The sequence below is a fragment of the Arachis hypogaea genome, chromosome 14 (assembly GCF_003086295.3).
Source record: "Arachis hypogaea cultivar Tifrunner chromosome 14, arahy.Tifrunner.gnm2.J5K5, whole genome shotgun sequence".
In the NCBI taxonomy this organism is placed as follows: domain Eukaryota; kingdom Viridiplantae; phylum Streptophyta; class Magnoliopsida; order Fabales; family Fabaceae; genus Arachis; species Arachis hypogaea.
This window is the reverse complement of record NC_092049.1, coordinates 1,230,897-1,245,980: the sequence shown is the minus strand read 5'-3', so window position 1 is coordinate 1,245,980 and position 15,084 is coordinate 1,230,897. Positions and strand designations below refer to the sequence as shown.

Sequence of the window (15,084 nt, the reverse complement as noted above, 5' to 3'; positions counted from 1 at the left end):
CTAAATTGTGATGTGATATATAATTATATATTTACACATGGTGAATTGCATTTATAATCTGTTAGGTAGCGTTTGTTTTGAGGTACTAAGACAGAGACCGAGAGACTGAAACTCAGCATCATGTTTGTTAGTTCAGAAATTAGTACTAAAATTTCTGTTTCTATCCCCAAAATTTCAGTATTTCAGTACCTCCAAAAAGTGGAGACGCATGAAACTAAAATTTTTAGAGATGGAGATTGAATCTTTAATAACATTTTATACCTAAAATACCTTCATTTCAATTAATTAATTCTAATTTTACCCTTTGTACAAATTAAATTAGAATTTTATTCTTGTTTCAATTTCTGTCTCCTACTTTGCACTAGACAGAATATTGAGATTTATTTCAATCTCTGACTCTTAGTCTCTGTCTCTCAATCTCAGTCTTTTCGTCTCTATCTCTCCACCAAACGCTACCTTACTGTTCTATGAATTACGATTTGCATCTTCCTTTGAAGTTCAAGTAAAAACCTAGTTAACGGGTTAGTTTTTTTCATTAGAAAAATCAATAGAATCATTGCGTTATCAATGAACAAGATGGCTATTGAAGCCAACTGCACACGAAAAGCAATGCTATGAATTGTGGTGGTGGTTACATATGAATAAATGCAGTTCAACGATCAACAGCTGCTAAATTTGAAAATATCATACCTAAAATCTTACATTATATACATATATGCTGGATGGAAAACATTCTATCGTAAATCAACCACAAGAAGCCGCATCTTCTCTGAGTCTATCACTCAAAGACAACCTTCAAAGGAACTCAACTGGGTGGTGAAGGGCATTCTGCACAGTTCTACCGATCCTATTGGCCTCTTATTATCCTGAACAGTTGCAAGTGATTTGAATAATGATAATCTTGACGAAAGTTTAAAGCATAATTATATAATAATGAATAACGGGACAAACCACTATCTTGGCCCCCTGGCCCCGGGAATGGATCCTCTCCAGTGAAGAAAAAACTGGATGGTGTCAATTGTGATCTTTCACCCTTCATTGCTCTCTCTCTCATATTTAATTTTGCCCCCACTTATAAAGTTAACGGTGAGAGATCACATTGCATTTCCTCAAGTGTTGAAAAAACCGGAGAGGATCCATTTGCCCCTGCCCCGAAAAATTATAATTTTGACAGAATAACCCCTCAATAAGAAAAGGCACATGTGTCCTCCCAAAGATCACGAATGCCTTTCTTTTATTCAAGGACTATTTTGTCGAAAAAAATATTTCCAGTACCCTCAACTTATGAAGAATGCTTTATAACTTGCCTTCCCAATCGAGTCAACTCAGGTTCTTCCATTAGCATAGCTTGGAGTGGCTTCATGTCGATTCCTTTATCACCAGAGCTGCAATAATCACAAGGTATGTAATTTCTGTCATTAATGAAATAGTAGCAGTTATAAGTTGCATGTGCAAACATGCGAGTTTTGGGAAAGTTAAGTGATCCGATGAATATCCTCACTATCTAGTCATTTTTGCACAAACATTAATTCTTGGTGATTTCTAATTCCAGTAATAAATAGGGTATTAGGACCAAATTGAGGCTTAAGTATAGTTCATATTTATCATGGAAATGTTGAAAATGCATTGTAAATTTCAAGGCACCCTTGTACCAAGTAAATTCATCCACTGATTTCGAACACTCGGCATAAATGAGCAACAGAATGAAAATGCATGGAAATGAAAACAAACACACATAATTGTTATGGTCAGGTCATAAGTTTCCCTCTTAAATGGGAATCCATCAAGTCTACCCCAAACTTCCCTACTGAGTATTAATCTACCGAATTTTCGCAAGCTTTAGAAACATGCCAATAAAAGTTCAGTTAAATAGCATAGAATCAAGAACTAAAGCTTACCCAAAAACACGATCCACCGAAAGTAGCCTGTGGTGAAGTTTGTAATCATTGCCAACATATGTGACAATTAGGCTACCTGCATCTGGGTGGGGCCAGCTTCTTGAGGTGGGGAATCTCAATACAAATGTACCTGGTTCTTGAAGTCCTGTGGGACCTTGAAGCGAAGCTTCTGCTTCCTCCTTAGTTATGAATCCTTCTATCCACTTAGGTGATGTAGAATTCCAGATAGGGTTTACCCGCTCCTTTGAAATTATGTAAGCCACAGGGTACAACCAACACCATAACTTCTCAAAGTTTTCTTGGGCTAAATACTCTTGACATCCAGCAATAACTCTTAGAAGCTCTAGGTCCTGCAACAATTATAAAATTTCTTAGAAAAATTAAAAACAAAAAAGGACCGCTAATAACTCGTATCTCTCTCTAATTTTTCAGTGCACAGAACTGGAAAGGCCTAGCTCTACCATAAGATATTAGCCCAATATGGCAATAATTTTCAATAAAGAGGATAATGCAAAAACCTAGAATACTTGGACATATATTATTTATAGGATTTCACGGTTTTGTAACCAAAATGTCAAAAACTGATGACATGCCCCCATAATGCCAGTTACATATCTTTGCTGCACAAAAGATTTACAAACGAAAGCAACAATTGGAGAGGAAGTTAATATGGTTTAAAGCAGCAAGAAGTATGACAAAACATTGACAGCAACATTCCTTCATAGTAATTTAAGTATAATAATCTATACATATTTTATGAAAATTCTTATTGCTTCTGCAAGAGCTCAAATATCATCCATATGCTTATTTTGGTTTTAGAATTTCGAAAATAGATTTAGGTTTTCATTTACGGGAGTGGATCCTTTCAATTTTTTATCCTCGATTGTTTGGTAAAGTATGATCTTTTACCATTCAATATCTTTTCTTATATGTTTTCTCTTGGTCCCACTTAAAGAATGTAAGGTGAAAGATCACACTTAATCAAACAATTGAAAAAAAAAATTGAGAGGATCCATTCCCTTCATTTACCATTCGTATTCATAGTTTGCTTCATGAATTCCTTGAAACAGAAATATCATCTAAAATAGTTGAAAGTAAACAGCAGCAACATGTTATCACAACTGTAAGTGCTTTCATGGGCAGTAACAAAAGAAATGACCTGATGTGAGAGAGATCGCGAACTGCAAGCAATCTTCATGAATTGCTCTTCAATCTCATACACTGCACTCTCCCAAGGAACGTGGTTGTTGTTTGGAGACATCATCTTCCAAAGATTAGTTCCATCTTCCACCAATTTTTTGGCAATTAATATTTGATTTCTGATTTACAGATCAAGCAAGTAGTTAAAAAGGAATAGGCATGATAAATTACAATAAAGACAAGCGATTATGTTGAATAATACTAGAAGAAAATCGGTACACTTTGTTTAGAAAGTCAAAATACATGGATAGAAGAATGCCGGAATACAATCTGTTAGGAAAGAAAGATCAATTTTAATAGAGTGAGCTGAGTAAATAATCTACAAGAGTCTAGAAGCTGTTAAGGCAATTATACAATTGCCAGGTAGGATAGATTCCCTAACAGCCCCCTAACTAAAGTGTGTAAGGACTTCTCTACCCTCTTCAACTAGTGTGCTGAACACTCTTTTCTCACTTGTGTATATAAGTACTGGTTCAGTACTCTCTCTCCCTCTCCCTCCCTCTTTCACCTTTCTCTTCTTTGAATTCTCAAACTCTATTATGGTATAAAGAGCTTCTGATTGCAAAAGCATCGATTCTCCTCCATCGCCTCTGCTAATGAATCCGCCAACACCGACTGATCCTCCTCATCTGCCTCTGTGTCCTCTTCCCAATTCTTCTCTCCGACTTGATGATCGAAACTTTCTCTGGCGCAGCCAAATTCTCTCTGCGATCAAGAGCAATCATCTCTTCAGCCTCATCGATCGGTGTGCTATTCAGCCTCTTAAGATGCTCTCCACAATGAAATCTCAAGTGCATACGAATTCTCACACTAGTGGTTAATTGCGAATTTTCATGGTAAGCGTGGGAGAAGCTCCTACTTTGCGTCAGAAACAAGAGCGCACGTCCAGCAACTCAAAGCTGAGTTAAGGTAAGAGGTACTAATGCAATTATATAACACTACATCAATAATAACCTTACCCATGGTGTGAACATCCTGAATAAAGTGACACATGATGGGCCAACTCTGAAATTTCTTTCTTTGAGGCCAAGGATGCAATCTCCTTAAGCATCAGCGATCTCTCAGCCAAGCCAGCCAAGCAGTACTTAAAAACAGTCATGTCAGATATTGGATATCTTCTACTTGCCACATTATTTGAAGGTGAATTTCTCTCCCCTATACTCTCTGAATCAGACAGAGTCTCATATGCCTCGTAGTTAGCAGGTGTGCCATACAAGCCAGTTGTAAGCCCATTCTCAACCTAATTCACAGTAAATTTGCCGTGATATTCAATAATTAGTAAAAGGAAAATCACATTAAGAAAAGAGCTATTTAAGATAAATCTCACACACGATTTTAAGACAACTATCCAAAAGAGACAATTTAAGACAAATATCCTAAAGAGATAATTAAAAGAAAAATCACCTAAACTTCCTAGTGTCTATTTTTCAATAACGTTTTTTTTTTTTTTTGGTGACTTTTCAATGAAGTTTGTATCAGTATAAACCAAATTTAGAAGTACATTTAGGTCATTTTTCAAAATGTTTTGGAGAATAAGAGAATATATAGATTGTTTCAAAAATGTTTTGGAGGATAAGAGAATATATAGCTTCTTGTCAACGGAAAAAAATATTATAATAATAATAAATAAAAAATTATTAGATAGAGATAAGGATAAACAACCAAAATCGCACCAAATTTTTGGAAACGCTAACAAAAATAATCCTCACTTTTTAAAACGACAAAAATGTCCTTAAAATATTATAAAACGCAACAAAAATAACCAAAAATAATATCATTTTTTTATAAGTAGCAAACGACTTTTGTATTTGGCAAACCGCTTATGCATTTGATCCAAATTTGTAGGAATATTTGAATAACTATTGAGAAAGTATACACACAAAAAATCGGATAATAATTCGATTTCTAGAAAAAAAATATATTTTTTAAAAGTGTTATTGGTCATTTATAAAAAAGAATCGCAAAAAAAAATCTACTTAGAATAAAATTATCAAATTTAAAGGATAAAATGGTCTCGCTTTTCTAATCATACTTGCAAAAAGCCGCATCAAAATCTAATTTCTAAAGCACTTTTTGAGAATATATATTTAACGCTGGATATTTTGTTGCGTTTCAAAATATTTTGAGGACATTTTTGTCCTTAACAAAAGTGAGATTTTTTTTATAAGCATCTTCGAAAATTGGGTATGATTTTGTAGTTTACACTAGAAATAACTTAAAATTGGTTGGGGTAAACCAGCAAAATTGCACCCGAAATATCTTGATGCTGACAAAAATGTTACCGAATTTTGTTATCGATAAAAATGTCCTCAAATAATTTGAAAACGTGCCAAAAATGCTCAACCGCAATTAGAAACCTACTCCGTTAACAGAAAATCGTGACGTGACTCATTTGTTAATGTCAGAGTTTCACTTGTCATATATGAAGCTCCGTTTGCCACATCACTGTTTTCCTTTAACGACGTTTTAGTTCACGAGTGTGTATTTTTGTCACATTTTTAAATAATTTGAGGATATTTTTGTTGATAACAAAATTGAAGGCATTTTTGTCAGCGACAAAATAATTTGGTTGATTGTTGGTTATGAATTAATTTTAACTTAAAATTGTCCTAATTAAAAATTGATCCAAAACAATTTTCTTGATTATCAAGCAACATTTATCCAAAATCTAGGCCCATTGCACACAGACGTTTGGTTTTTAGAGGTTGCTAAATAGGCTTAGATTGACAAAGGAAACAGACAAGCCACCTGATTAGTAGTCCGGGCATGAGAATTACATTCCTCGTCAGGTTGCTCTAGGTTGGTGTCAGCCTTCACTGATACGGATATCTTGTCATGTCCAAATCTGAATCGCTTCGTTAATGGATTAGATTTTGCCTCACAAACAGGATGCTGATGTTCAAAGGATGCATCATCCATTCCTGAAGATTGCATTAAATTATGCTTAGGAAGACCAGGTGACCTTTTCCACACCAGGGTAGACAATCGGGTATTACGACTCCTGGAGATGCATCGAATTGGACGGGAGAGTGCCTCAAAAAAAGGATAATTTCCTAATTTTGGAACACAGAATTTGATGAGGAACAACCTGTTATCACACTTGGATGAAAGCTGGCAAATGGAAACATAGTTAGTGATGGTGCCAAACTGCCAAAGAATATCAGAACTTAATTACATGGAGAGTCATGTATGACACCTTGAATTTGAGTCAACATATTCTTATATTTCATGGCATTGTAATTGGTCAACAAGGCAAGTACAATCACATTAATCTCTCTAACATATACCATCTTTTTAGTTCAGGATATGATCAAATTTAACATTTTAATTTAGAACTGTTTCAAATGCACAACAGTTTCTCATTAAAGAGAAAGGAAAGAGGAGAAAAAAAAGGGGGGGGGGGGTCAAACTGTTAACCAAAGGAATGACAACAACATATGTGAATTATGAAATCACATGGCATGACACCTTGAAGACTGCCTCACTGTGTAGCACAACACCGTTTTCCGATAAAACAATGTGGCAGCTCAAATACAATGTACAGAAGTATCTTTTAATAGTAGACAGTAGTGTGTTCAGCCATGGGATTTCTCATTAATGTTTTACAGGAATTTGTCCATGTTACTTTGTTGTATGAGTCAGGTGCCTGTGTAGGTCAGTTGCAACAGGAAAAATAAAGGCATCATTTTAGGTGATAGCAACTAGCATAAGTATGAATGATAGTCCCATTGATGAAAATATTGGGTATTTTCCTCTTGAAATAAAATTTGCTTCTCATGTAATTATCAAATGGAATATTGGGCAAGAGCTGGAAAATGTATAGAAGGGATAGCATAAGCCAAGATTGTATGTGGTGATATATTTACCTGAGATATCTTCAGCTTAAAAGATGCACGGCCCAGTAAAAGTTTACTCGGTCTTTCATAAGAAGGAAATTCAATTCCATCATAGCTAGCCAAAATGGGTGCTTCTTCATCAATTGTATTCTCCACTGGTGCCCGTGTGTCAGCATACAAAAGTGAAGCATAAACCTGCTAACATCATCAACAAAGGATAATGTTAATACCAAAAAGCGTCCCTCTCTTCTAAGTGAAGAGCACTAACTTGTTCAGCATTAACACCAGCACACAAACCTCATTCTCCTTATCAACAGGTTGGCCAAAAACATCTAATAGTACAACGTCCAAAGAGAAGTTCCTACGACAAGATGCCTGTACCAAAATAAAGAAAGGCAAAACTGTTTCCAAAGTTTCAACGAAAAAAAATAGCAATTAATTTGTTCCATACTAGACAGGTTCATTATCAGGAAAGAAAAAATGTAAATATTAACAGTTGAAGTTTCAAGATTAACATTATGCATGCTAGTGGCATGCAATAAATAATGCAGTCAATCTACATGACCAGATAGCTGTACAAAAATGGCAAACATTTGTTTTATCTCATTGGGAAAATGTTGTGCTATTATACATACGCACGAGATTTTCACCAAAACCAAAACTAGTAAATATTAATCGTCTCTTAGTAACCTAGAATAACTATGAGACAAATGTTCACTTTTGACTAATCAAGTTAACACTCATGAACTCAAGCATATGCTAGATACAACAACAACTACTAACCCTTTCATAATAACTAAGGTTAGCCACATGGATCAAATGATGTCGTATTACTTTGTCATAAATCATGTATATGTAACCTCTGATAATAATTTCTTCCAAGGTTTTCTTGGGTCACTCTCTGCGTCCAGCTACCAAACTCTTCTATCTGATCCACATTCCTAATAGGAGCCTCAACAGGTTTTCTTCAAACATTTTCATACCACTCTAAACTTTTGCTAGGTATCAATAAAGATCACGTCACTAAACTTTGTTAGGTTGAATAAGATCAAATGTCATTTGACATTTTTCTCCCCATGAATGATCCCACATTTATGCATGTTTTTGGGATCCAATTTGAATTTTTGGTAACATAAATTTGTCACAACTCAGCAAACTTGCCCACGTAGTGTTTGATACTCATCATTATGTTCAATTTTAAACTTCTTTTTCTTTTGGAGCCAAACAAAAAACAAACAAGGAACAATGCTAAAACCAGTACCTGCACCTAGGGAAAAACAAACACACACAGAATTGAATGGGATGAATTAATATGATTACACCCTAAACTGTATATTATTGAATAAACTAGTGCAGAAAATGAAAAGGAAAACAAGGAACAATGGGCTGAGATTTGGAAGCCAGCCTCTCTCGCAAGTCTATTTTGTTTCCTTCTAACTGAATTCCTACCCTCTCCAATTCCTAGCTCCTCAAATACTCTCCTCCTACTCTCTCTCTTGATCCTGATGGTATCATGCTTTCTCACCTCCTTTCGCACTGCCCTCCTCGTGCCAGGTGGCAAGTTAGTTACAACAGTCTCTCTTCTTTCACTCTTTCCCTTCTTACCCTTAAGCCTACTTCTTGTGTAATGAAAAGGCAGTGGATTAATCTTCTCTTGTCAGCTATTATTTCCTCCCTCACTTGGTTCCTCTACTGCTCTAAGGTGTGTGACATATTCATATGACTATTTTATGAATTTTATGACATGAACATTTATGGTTAGGCCACCCATGATAGTTCTAAGGATATTGTTGGAAATAGAATTGACAACCTAGAAACTAGGATCAATATTGTAATTTGAGATCCCATATTAAGACAATTGTAAGCACCTTTCAAAAGACACATAAATAATGCAAGTGATATTCAAACTGAAAATATCATGCTCCCACAGGAGCATTCTTCTTATGATTCAAAACATTCAGCAGATAGATTAACAAAGTGCCTTGAACAGAACATATTCCATACCTTGCCACCAACAATGCTCCAAACACCATCACTTTCTTCTTCAATCTCAGAGGCAGATGACTCATCAATAGATAACTTTAGAGGAGGATCCTGGCATCAAACATTAGAGTTGTCAGGAAAGGAACAACTTATGTTTTATGCCTAATTCAGATACTCAGAGATATGGAAATTACAAAAACTGAAATGAAATTATAGTGCCATTTCAAGGAACAAAATTATAATTACCCAATCACCTTCATATGGTGATCTTTAATAGATGAAACAGAAGGGAAAACTTGAAAATTGTACACATAACCGTGTGAAATATTTCCATCTCCACCAATATTTGCCAAAACTATTTTCCTCAAATCATTTGAACTGGGTTCCTTATTTGATGACAGCGGTTTTTCTCCAACAATCTCTCCATTAATCTGTAGTTTCATGTGATTAGGGCAAACCTGCAATGACACAGATAGCTACATCATATATGTGGAATCGCAAGAGGGGGGGTGGGGGAAGTAAAGAGAAAAAGAGAGACAGTGGAAAAGGATTAGTGTCTCAAAGTAAAAGCAAGAAAAATGCCCTGTTATTTGCTAACTATTATGTGCTTTAAGGGAAGGTTTATCATTGAGGAAATTGCAAGTCTTTTCTTTTTGTTCAACTTTGTTTACTTCTTGTTTTTAATTAAATAAAGTAAACACACAACATCGAATGCAAATTGGTCAATGTCTTAACAATAATAAAATGTAAGTAAAGCCAGGTCATAGTTATAGCTCAGTGATGAAAAGGCTATACACCGAAGAAACATGCAATATATTGGACACAACACAATCCTCAAGTAATCATAGAAGATACCTCACATCCAACGTGAACCCAATTTTGCAATGGAAACTCAAAATCTACAGTTGCATATGCAACTTCTGTCAAGGAATTGATATTGCCAGTATCAGGAGCTTCTTCATGTAAGAGAAGAAGCGGTAGAAGATTAATTCTCTTGTGATCATTTATAACGAGGAAAGGAGCACTTTCAGAAACATCAGAGCAAACCTGCATACCAATTAGTTCATTGAACTTCAGCTTGAAGCCTTGAATTATCTAACTGAAAACTTAGACCATACACCACAATGGTAACCAAAAAGAAAAGAATCACTACTGTTAGACAAAAGCACTGGACTTGAAAGTTTTCAACCTCAGAGTTAAGTGTTCAGGTAACAGCACACAATAGTGATTTACTCTTACCTCTCCAAGACACAATATTAACGTAGCACAGTCAAAAATATTCAAACCCTTATATGTACATCATATATAACAATATCAAATTGCAAAGGTCTATTCTAAATTCCGAAAAAATACACACAGGGCAAGAGGTTTGTGGTCAGAGTTTGAAGTAGAACTGGGAGCAGAAAATTGAATTCAGAATGGGAATCGGAGATCAATTCGCAATCCACACAAATATAGCAGGGGAATACATCAAGAAAACACCAATGATGTAAATACATAAAATATAGAGAAACCACACAGATTAATCTAGCACATTAATTGTCAAAACAATTTAAATGTGCAGTGACAGTGAAACATGCAAGTTAAAAATTTTGCAACTTTCTTATGCTTGTGTGATTCATACAAGAAAATTGTAACAGAATATATCATATTACATTCGCACCTACTGGCCAAGGAAAACAAGGTCACCACGGTAATGATACAATTTCAAGCTAAATATCATTAAATTAAAGTAACTAATCAAGAGACAAGAGTGTTTAAGAGCTAACTTAACCCTCCTTCATATCAGGAAAAAACCAACCAATGACACAAACAACAATTCTAAAAGAACAATGCCATAACCAGAAGCGATGAAATTGTTGCCATTCTTACGGGAGAGAAAAGGCCAAAAAAAAAAAAAAAAAAAAAAGAAGAAGAAGAAGAAGCACATACCTGCTGAATAATGGTAGCAGGAAATGTAGTTGAGTTGGCCAAATAAACCCAAAAGCAGAGAGAAAAAGTTCCATCCTTCACTTCAATTTCAGCTCTTAAATCGTTCAGCAGAGAGTACCCTGCATTCCCTATTGCATCCGTGAACATAATTTCTTCTTTTTTTTGTTTTTGCTCTCTATAAAACTTTGGTCTCTCAAGCGTAGCCTAATTGATTGACAAATTGTGAATGAAACTGAAGTCAATGAAGATGCATTAATCAAATTTAATTGATTGTACAAAAGAAACCCAAGGTAGAAGCATTCTTTCGTAGTCACAGAGAAATTTAGCATTGTATTCTGTAATTGAGTATTTGAAGCTCCATACCAAGTAAGAAACATACTGAATTTATCTGAATCATTTATGTCGGTCTCACCTCATATTCTTCATGGTTTGGTACAGAATTAAAGAGACAAAATGTATTTGATGTTCTATGATCATCTTAATTCATAGAGGGAAAAAAACAACTGAATTGGAAGCTTATCTCAAGCTTAGTTTTGACTTTATCATGCATGTTGTGAATCCGACCGTGGCTACAAACTTGCATTATATATATATATATATAAAGAAAAGAAAGTATCTACACTATGTGACCTTATACCTTTTTAGAAGTTGCAGTTCTTTCGAAGTTGGAGTAACTGGACTAGCTTGTATCTCAGTTTTTCCTTCTCCATCTGTTTGTACAATTGAAAAAAGCATGACTGTTGGCACATATTATGTTGATACCCTACCATCTAAATTGAGTTGCTTCATATGATTGTAGATATTATACAACAATTGCAGCCATATGACACAGCATGTATACTATGAAGGCAAAATCCAATCTTAAAGTGTACCACTTCAATAACTAACAAAATTTTGGTTAAATTATTACTTTACTTGGCTTATGATGAAAATAATCAAACAGCTTTAGACTAATAAAGACCCTACTAAATTAACTGGTCAAGAACATTTGTATCCCAGGACAACTCTTTTGTTCAATGGAAAATATCATAATTTAATCTTTCAATTTTGTCAAGTCATTGTGAAAAGAAAAGTACACCATTGGCAAGCAAGTTCTCACCCATGCAGCATTGCCATCAATGGAACTCTCTGTATCCAAACTGTTCATATTATCATCATAAACTTAGTTATCCATGGGAAACTCATAGAATGACCAACTTATTGACTAGTCTTCTAGATAAGGGATAAAATTAGAGTTCAATCCCACTAAAGAGTGTCTGATTTCCCCTCCATCACCCCAAACCATAACAAGTTAAAAAATAAATTAAAATTTTTTGTTGTTGTTGCCAAAATTTATATAGAAAGGAAACAGATTACCAAACCTATGATAGCTCACTTTCAGTTCTAAGCTCTGCAGTATCAATGTGGCCATTTCCAATTGACATTGCAAGCCCATCAAACACTTTCAATATCTTGATCAAACCTTGATCATAAATATTCGAGTTATCTAGGTACACAAACAGCTTTCTCTTTCACTAGATACGCATTAAATACTCACTCTCCAAGTAAGGAACACAGAAAAGTAAATAGAAAAGGAAGCAATAAGGAAGATGTAATTCTTTGTACTAGTATTATCAGTGATGTGTTTCTTACAAGGGAAAAGAAGTAGAGCCAATTGGGTCTCAATTGCTCAAGTAAGTAGGGAGAAAAGAAACCGAAGTATTGAAGAAAAATAAGAGGGAAAGGGCGACCATTCACATCAACTAAACACACCCTTCCTGATACCTTATTCTCCTATTAATACCATCAACCTATTACAAAATCATCATGTCCTGGGTGGGATCCTCAAATCCTAGCACTGTGGCGGATCTCCTTGATTTCAACTTCTTTCTCCACGTGTCCACCAATAGACAATAGTCCAATACTAACGGGTATTTTCAGCTCCTGAGTTACAGAGAGGTGTGACGCTATCCAATTGAGAATAGCCTTGAGTAATTACTAATTACACTTCGCATACATATCACAATGATATTCTAAGTTTATCATATTTATAATCCAATGATACTCTTACCTCTAATTTGACAAACGGTACACTTGCATATCTTACTTATTGGTTTTTAACACAAGAACAAAATCAGAACACAGAACATAACAACTCAACAATTATATGAAAATTAAAAAAGGAATAAAAGAACAAAACTATCCTCATACATTAGCACCAAAACTAATTTCAGTTCTCAAACAATTGATTCAGCGCAAAATTAGCTTCTTAAGAGAATAAAATTAACTAAACTAAAATGAGGTGAAGAGAGAAGGACAAACCCTAACGAAGGCATGGTTGCAGTGGAGAGCGAGGAATGAGGACAGCGTGGAGGGCTGGAGGCAGCGGAAGTGAGGACGACGTGACGGCGACTGCAAGGACGTACGAGACAGGGGCGCTGTGTTGACGGCGTCTTGGCAGAGTCACAGGGAGAGCCGTTGAGAGGAGAGCGTCCGAGTGAGTGAGTGAGAGGATGAAGACGGAGGAGAAGGCAGAGACTGATTGAGAAGACGAGTTACCAAATTGCAGCGGAGAGGAATAACAATGGACTTAAAGCAAGCATTTTAAAACGAAACATTGGACGGTTTTGACTTTTAAACCGTACCGGAATCAGTGGGTTATTACTGGTAATCAAAATGATACACACAGAAAGATATTAAAACAGGTGAAGTTATGTTTGGGTGAAGTTGAGAATTGATAATTATTAGATAAAAATTTAGTTAAATTTATTAAATTATCTAATCATTTATATATTATATGTAAGTTTCTACTATCTAAGTATATCCTCTTTATGAGAGTATTTTTAAAAAAATATTTTCAATTATCATTTAATAGAAAAAAATTTTTGCAATACCGGTTAAATATTTTTTTAATGCAAGCTTTTTGTTTGAGTCTTTTTATTGCATAATTTAATCTATTTTTGAAATATATCTAATGCCATAAATTTTTTATCTAGAATTTTTGTTATGTTTAGAATTTCATTGCTTTTTTTTTCCCTTCATTATGAGAATTCCAATAATTATTGAATTTATTATAAAAATTTGTTTTTCTCTTGTTAAAGGGTTTATTCTTTTTTCTATCATTTTTCAAAAAATCAACAAATCGGATGAATAGGTAAAAAAAAAAAAATTCATTATTTTGACATGTAACAAAAAAAATTTGTAACATATCATTTTGTATGACATTTTTAAATTGAGTGTTTTTTATATATCGTAACGGTCGCTTCTATCTTCTAAAATAAAATAAAAAATTGTTACAAGAGATTTTTTAATACTAATATCTTTTTATGTTCGATTTTCGTTAATTTTTTTTAAATTCTTATCCTTCATTGTAAAAAAATAAGAAGAAATATTTTTTTTAAAGATATTGATGATACATTATCTTAAATATTTTTTAATTTTTATTCTTATTTATTTTCTTAAGTTTTAATTAAATTTTTTATATTTTTTAATAGACTTTAATAAATAATAAAATATTTAGAGTTGGAATAGTATTTTTATGTTTTCAGAAATTTTATACTAAAAAAATAGCAAAAAACAAAACTTTTTCCCAAGAAAAGCACAAAGGAAATAAAATCGTGGTCCAAGAAACGTGGCTCAGAAAGCGTGGCCCAAAGGAGTAAAGCAACACAGGCCTGAAGGATTCCATTCACGCTCAAGCACGCCTGGCGGAAACTCCCTGTGCCTGGCAGCCCAACTTCACCCCCCGGCAGCCCAATTTCACACCCCCAGGCCCACATACCACGCCCGGTGTATACATCTTCCTCCAAGTGTGATTTTGGGCTTTTTGCCTAAATCTTTTAATCTAAGCCAGCTTAAGTACAATTACAACTCACGTTCAAAAAAAAAAAAGTACAATTACAACTTATAGATTCAACAATTAAAGTCCAAAATTTAATTATCCACATCATTAGAAACTTTAATGACATCCATAAAATTAAACACTCTAAAAAATTAATTATTGATTCTCTAGAAGCATAAGAGATTTGATCGTTTAGATTTAAATTTTCATTTTAAATTTAAAATTGAAGTTTGTAGCTTATCTTTCTTTCCGAATAATAATATTAAGATAGCTATTTTATCTCCCTCTCCCCCCGACAGATAAAATTAGTTTAGTTTTAAATTTAAAATCTGTAATTTAAGCTATAAATAAGTGAGCATAGCTCACAGAGAAGAGCATCAAGTCCTCGAACTACTTCTCTTTTTCTTGTTTTTCT

At 34.3% G+C, this 15,084-nt stretch overlaps 1 protein-coding gene across 5 annotated transcripts; it reads right to left on the bottom strand.

Moving 5' to 3' along the window:
* Positions 1 to 497: 497 nt before the first annotated feature.
* On the bottom strand, positions 498 to 13,543 carry LOC112740847 (SH2 domain-containing protein A). Of its 5 annotated transcripts, none has more exons than XM_025789508.3 (14): positions 13,151 to 13,543; positions 11,487 to 11,559; positions 10,850 to 11,053; positions 9,773 to 9,964; positions 9,172 to 9,375; positions 8,939 to 9,028; positions 7,232 to 7,309; positions 6,965 to 7,132; positions 5,847 to 6,209; positions 4,058 to 4,338; positions 3,058 to 3,217; positions 1,899 to 2,248; positions 1,308 to 1,385; positions 498 to 866 (listed from the first exon to the last, which is right to left on the bottom strand). In XM_025789508.3, exons 3-14 carry the CDS (start codon positions 10,994 to 10,996, stop codon positions 848 to 850), a joined length of 2,130 nt encoding a protein of 709 aa, XP_025645293.1. In that variant the 5' UTR covers positions 10,997 to 11,053; positions 11,487 to 11,559; positions 13,151 to 13,543; the 3' UTR covers positions 498 to 847. The 5 variants fall into 5 exon arrangements, with proteins under 5 accessions (XP_025645293.1, XP_025645294.1, XP_025645296.1 ...); XM_025789509.2 differs by having other exon boundaries at positions 6,965 to 7,129; positions 13,151 to 13,541; XM_025789511.3 differs by lacking the exons at positions 498 to 866; positions 1,308 to 1,385; positions 1,899 to 2,248; positions 3,058 to 3,217 and adding an exon at positions 3,266 to 3,956.
* Between the last annotated feature and the right edge of the window lie 1,541 nt (positions 13,544 to 15,084).

Bases quoted from the DNA above. Each gene is read 5' to 3' on its own strand.
- LOC112740847 (XM_025789508.3), bottom strand. From the start codon at position 10,996: ATGTTCACGGATGCAATAGGGAATGCAGGGTACTCTCTGCTGAACGAT. The intron at 9,376-9,772 runs GTATCTTCTATG...GTGTCATTGCAG, and splicing joins GGGTTCACGTTGGATGTGAG to GTTTGCCCTAATCACATGAA. The intron at 3,218-4,057 runs GTAAGGTTATTA...TCTGTAAATCAG, and splicing joins TCAGGATGTTCACACCATGG to AAATCAAATATTAATTGCCA.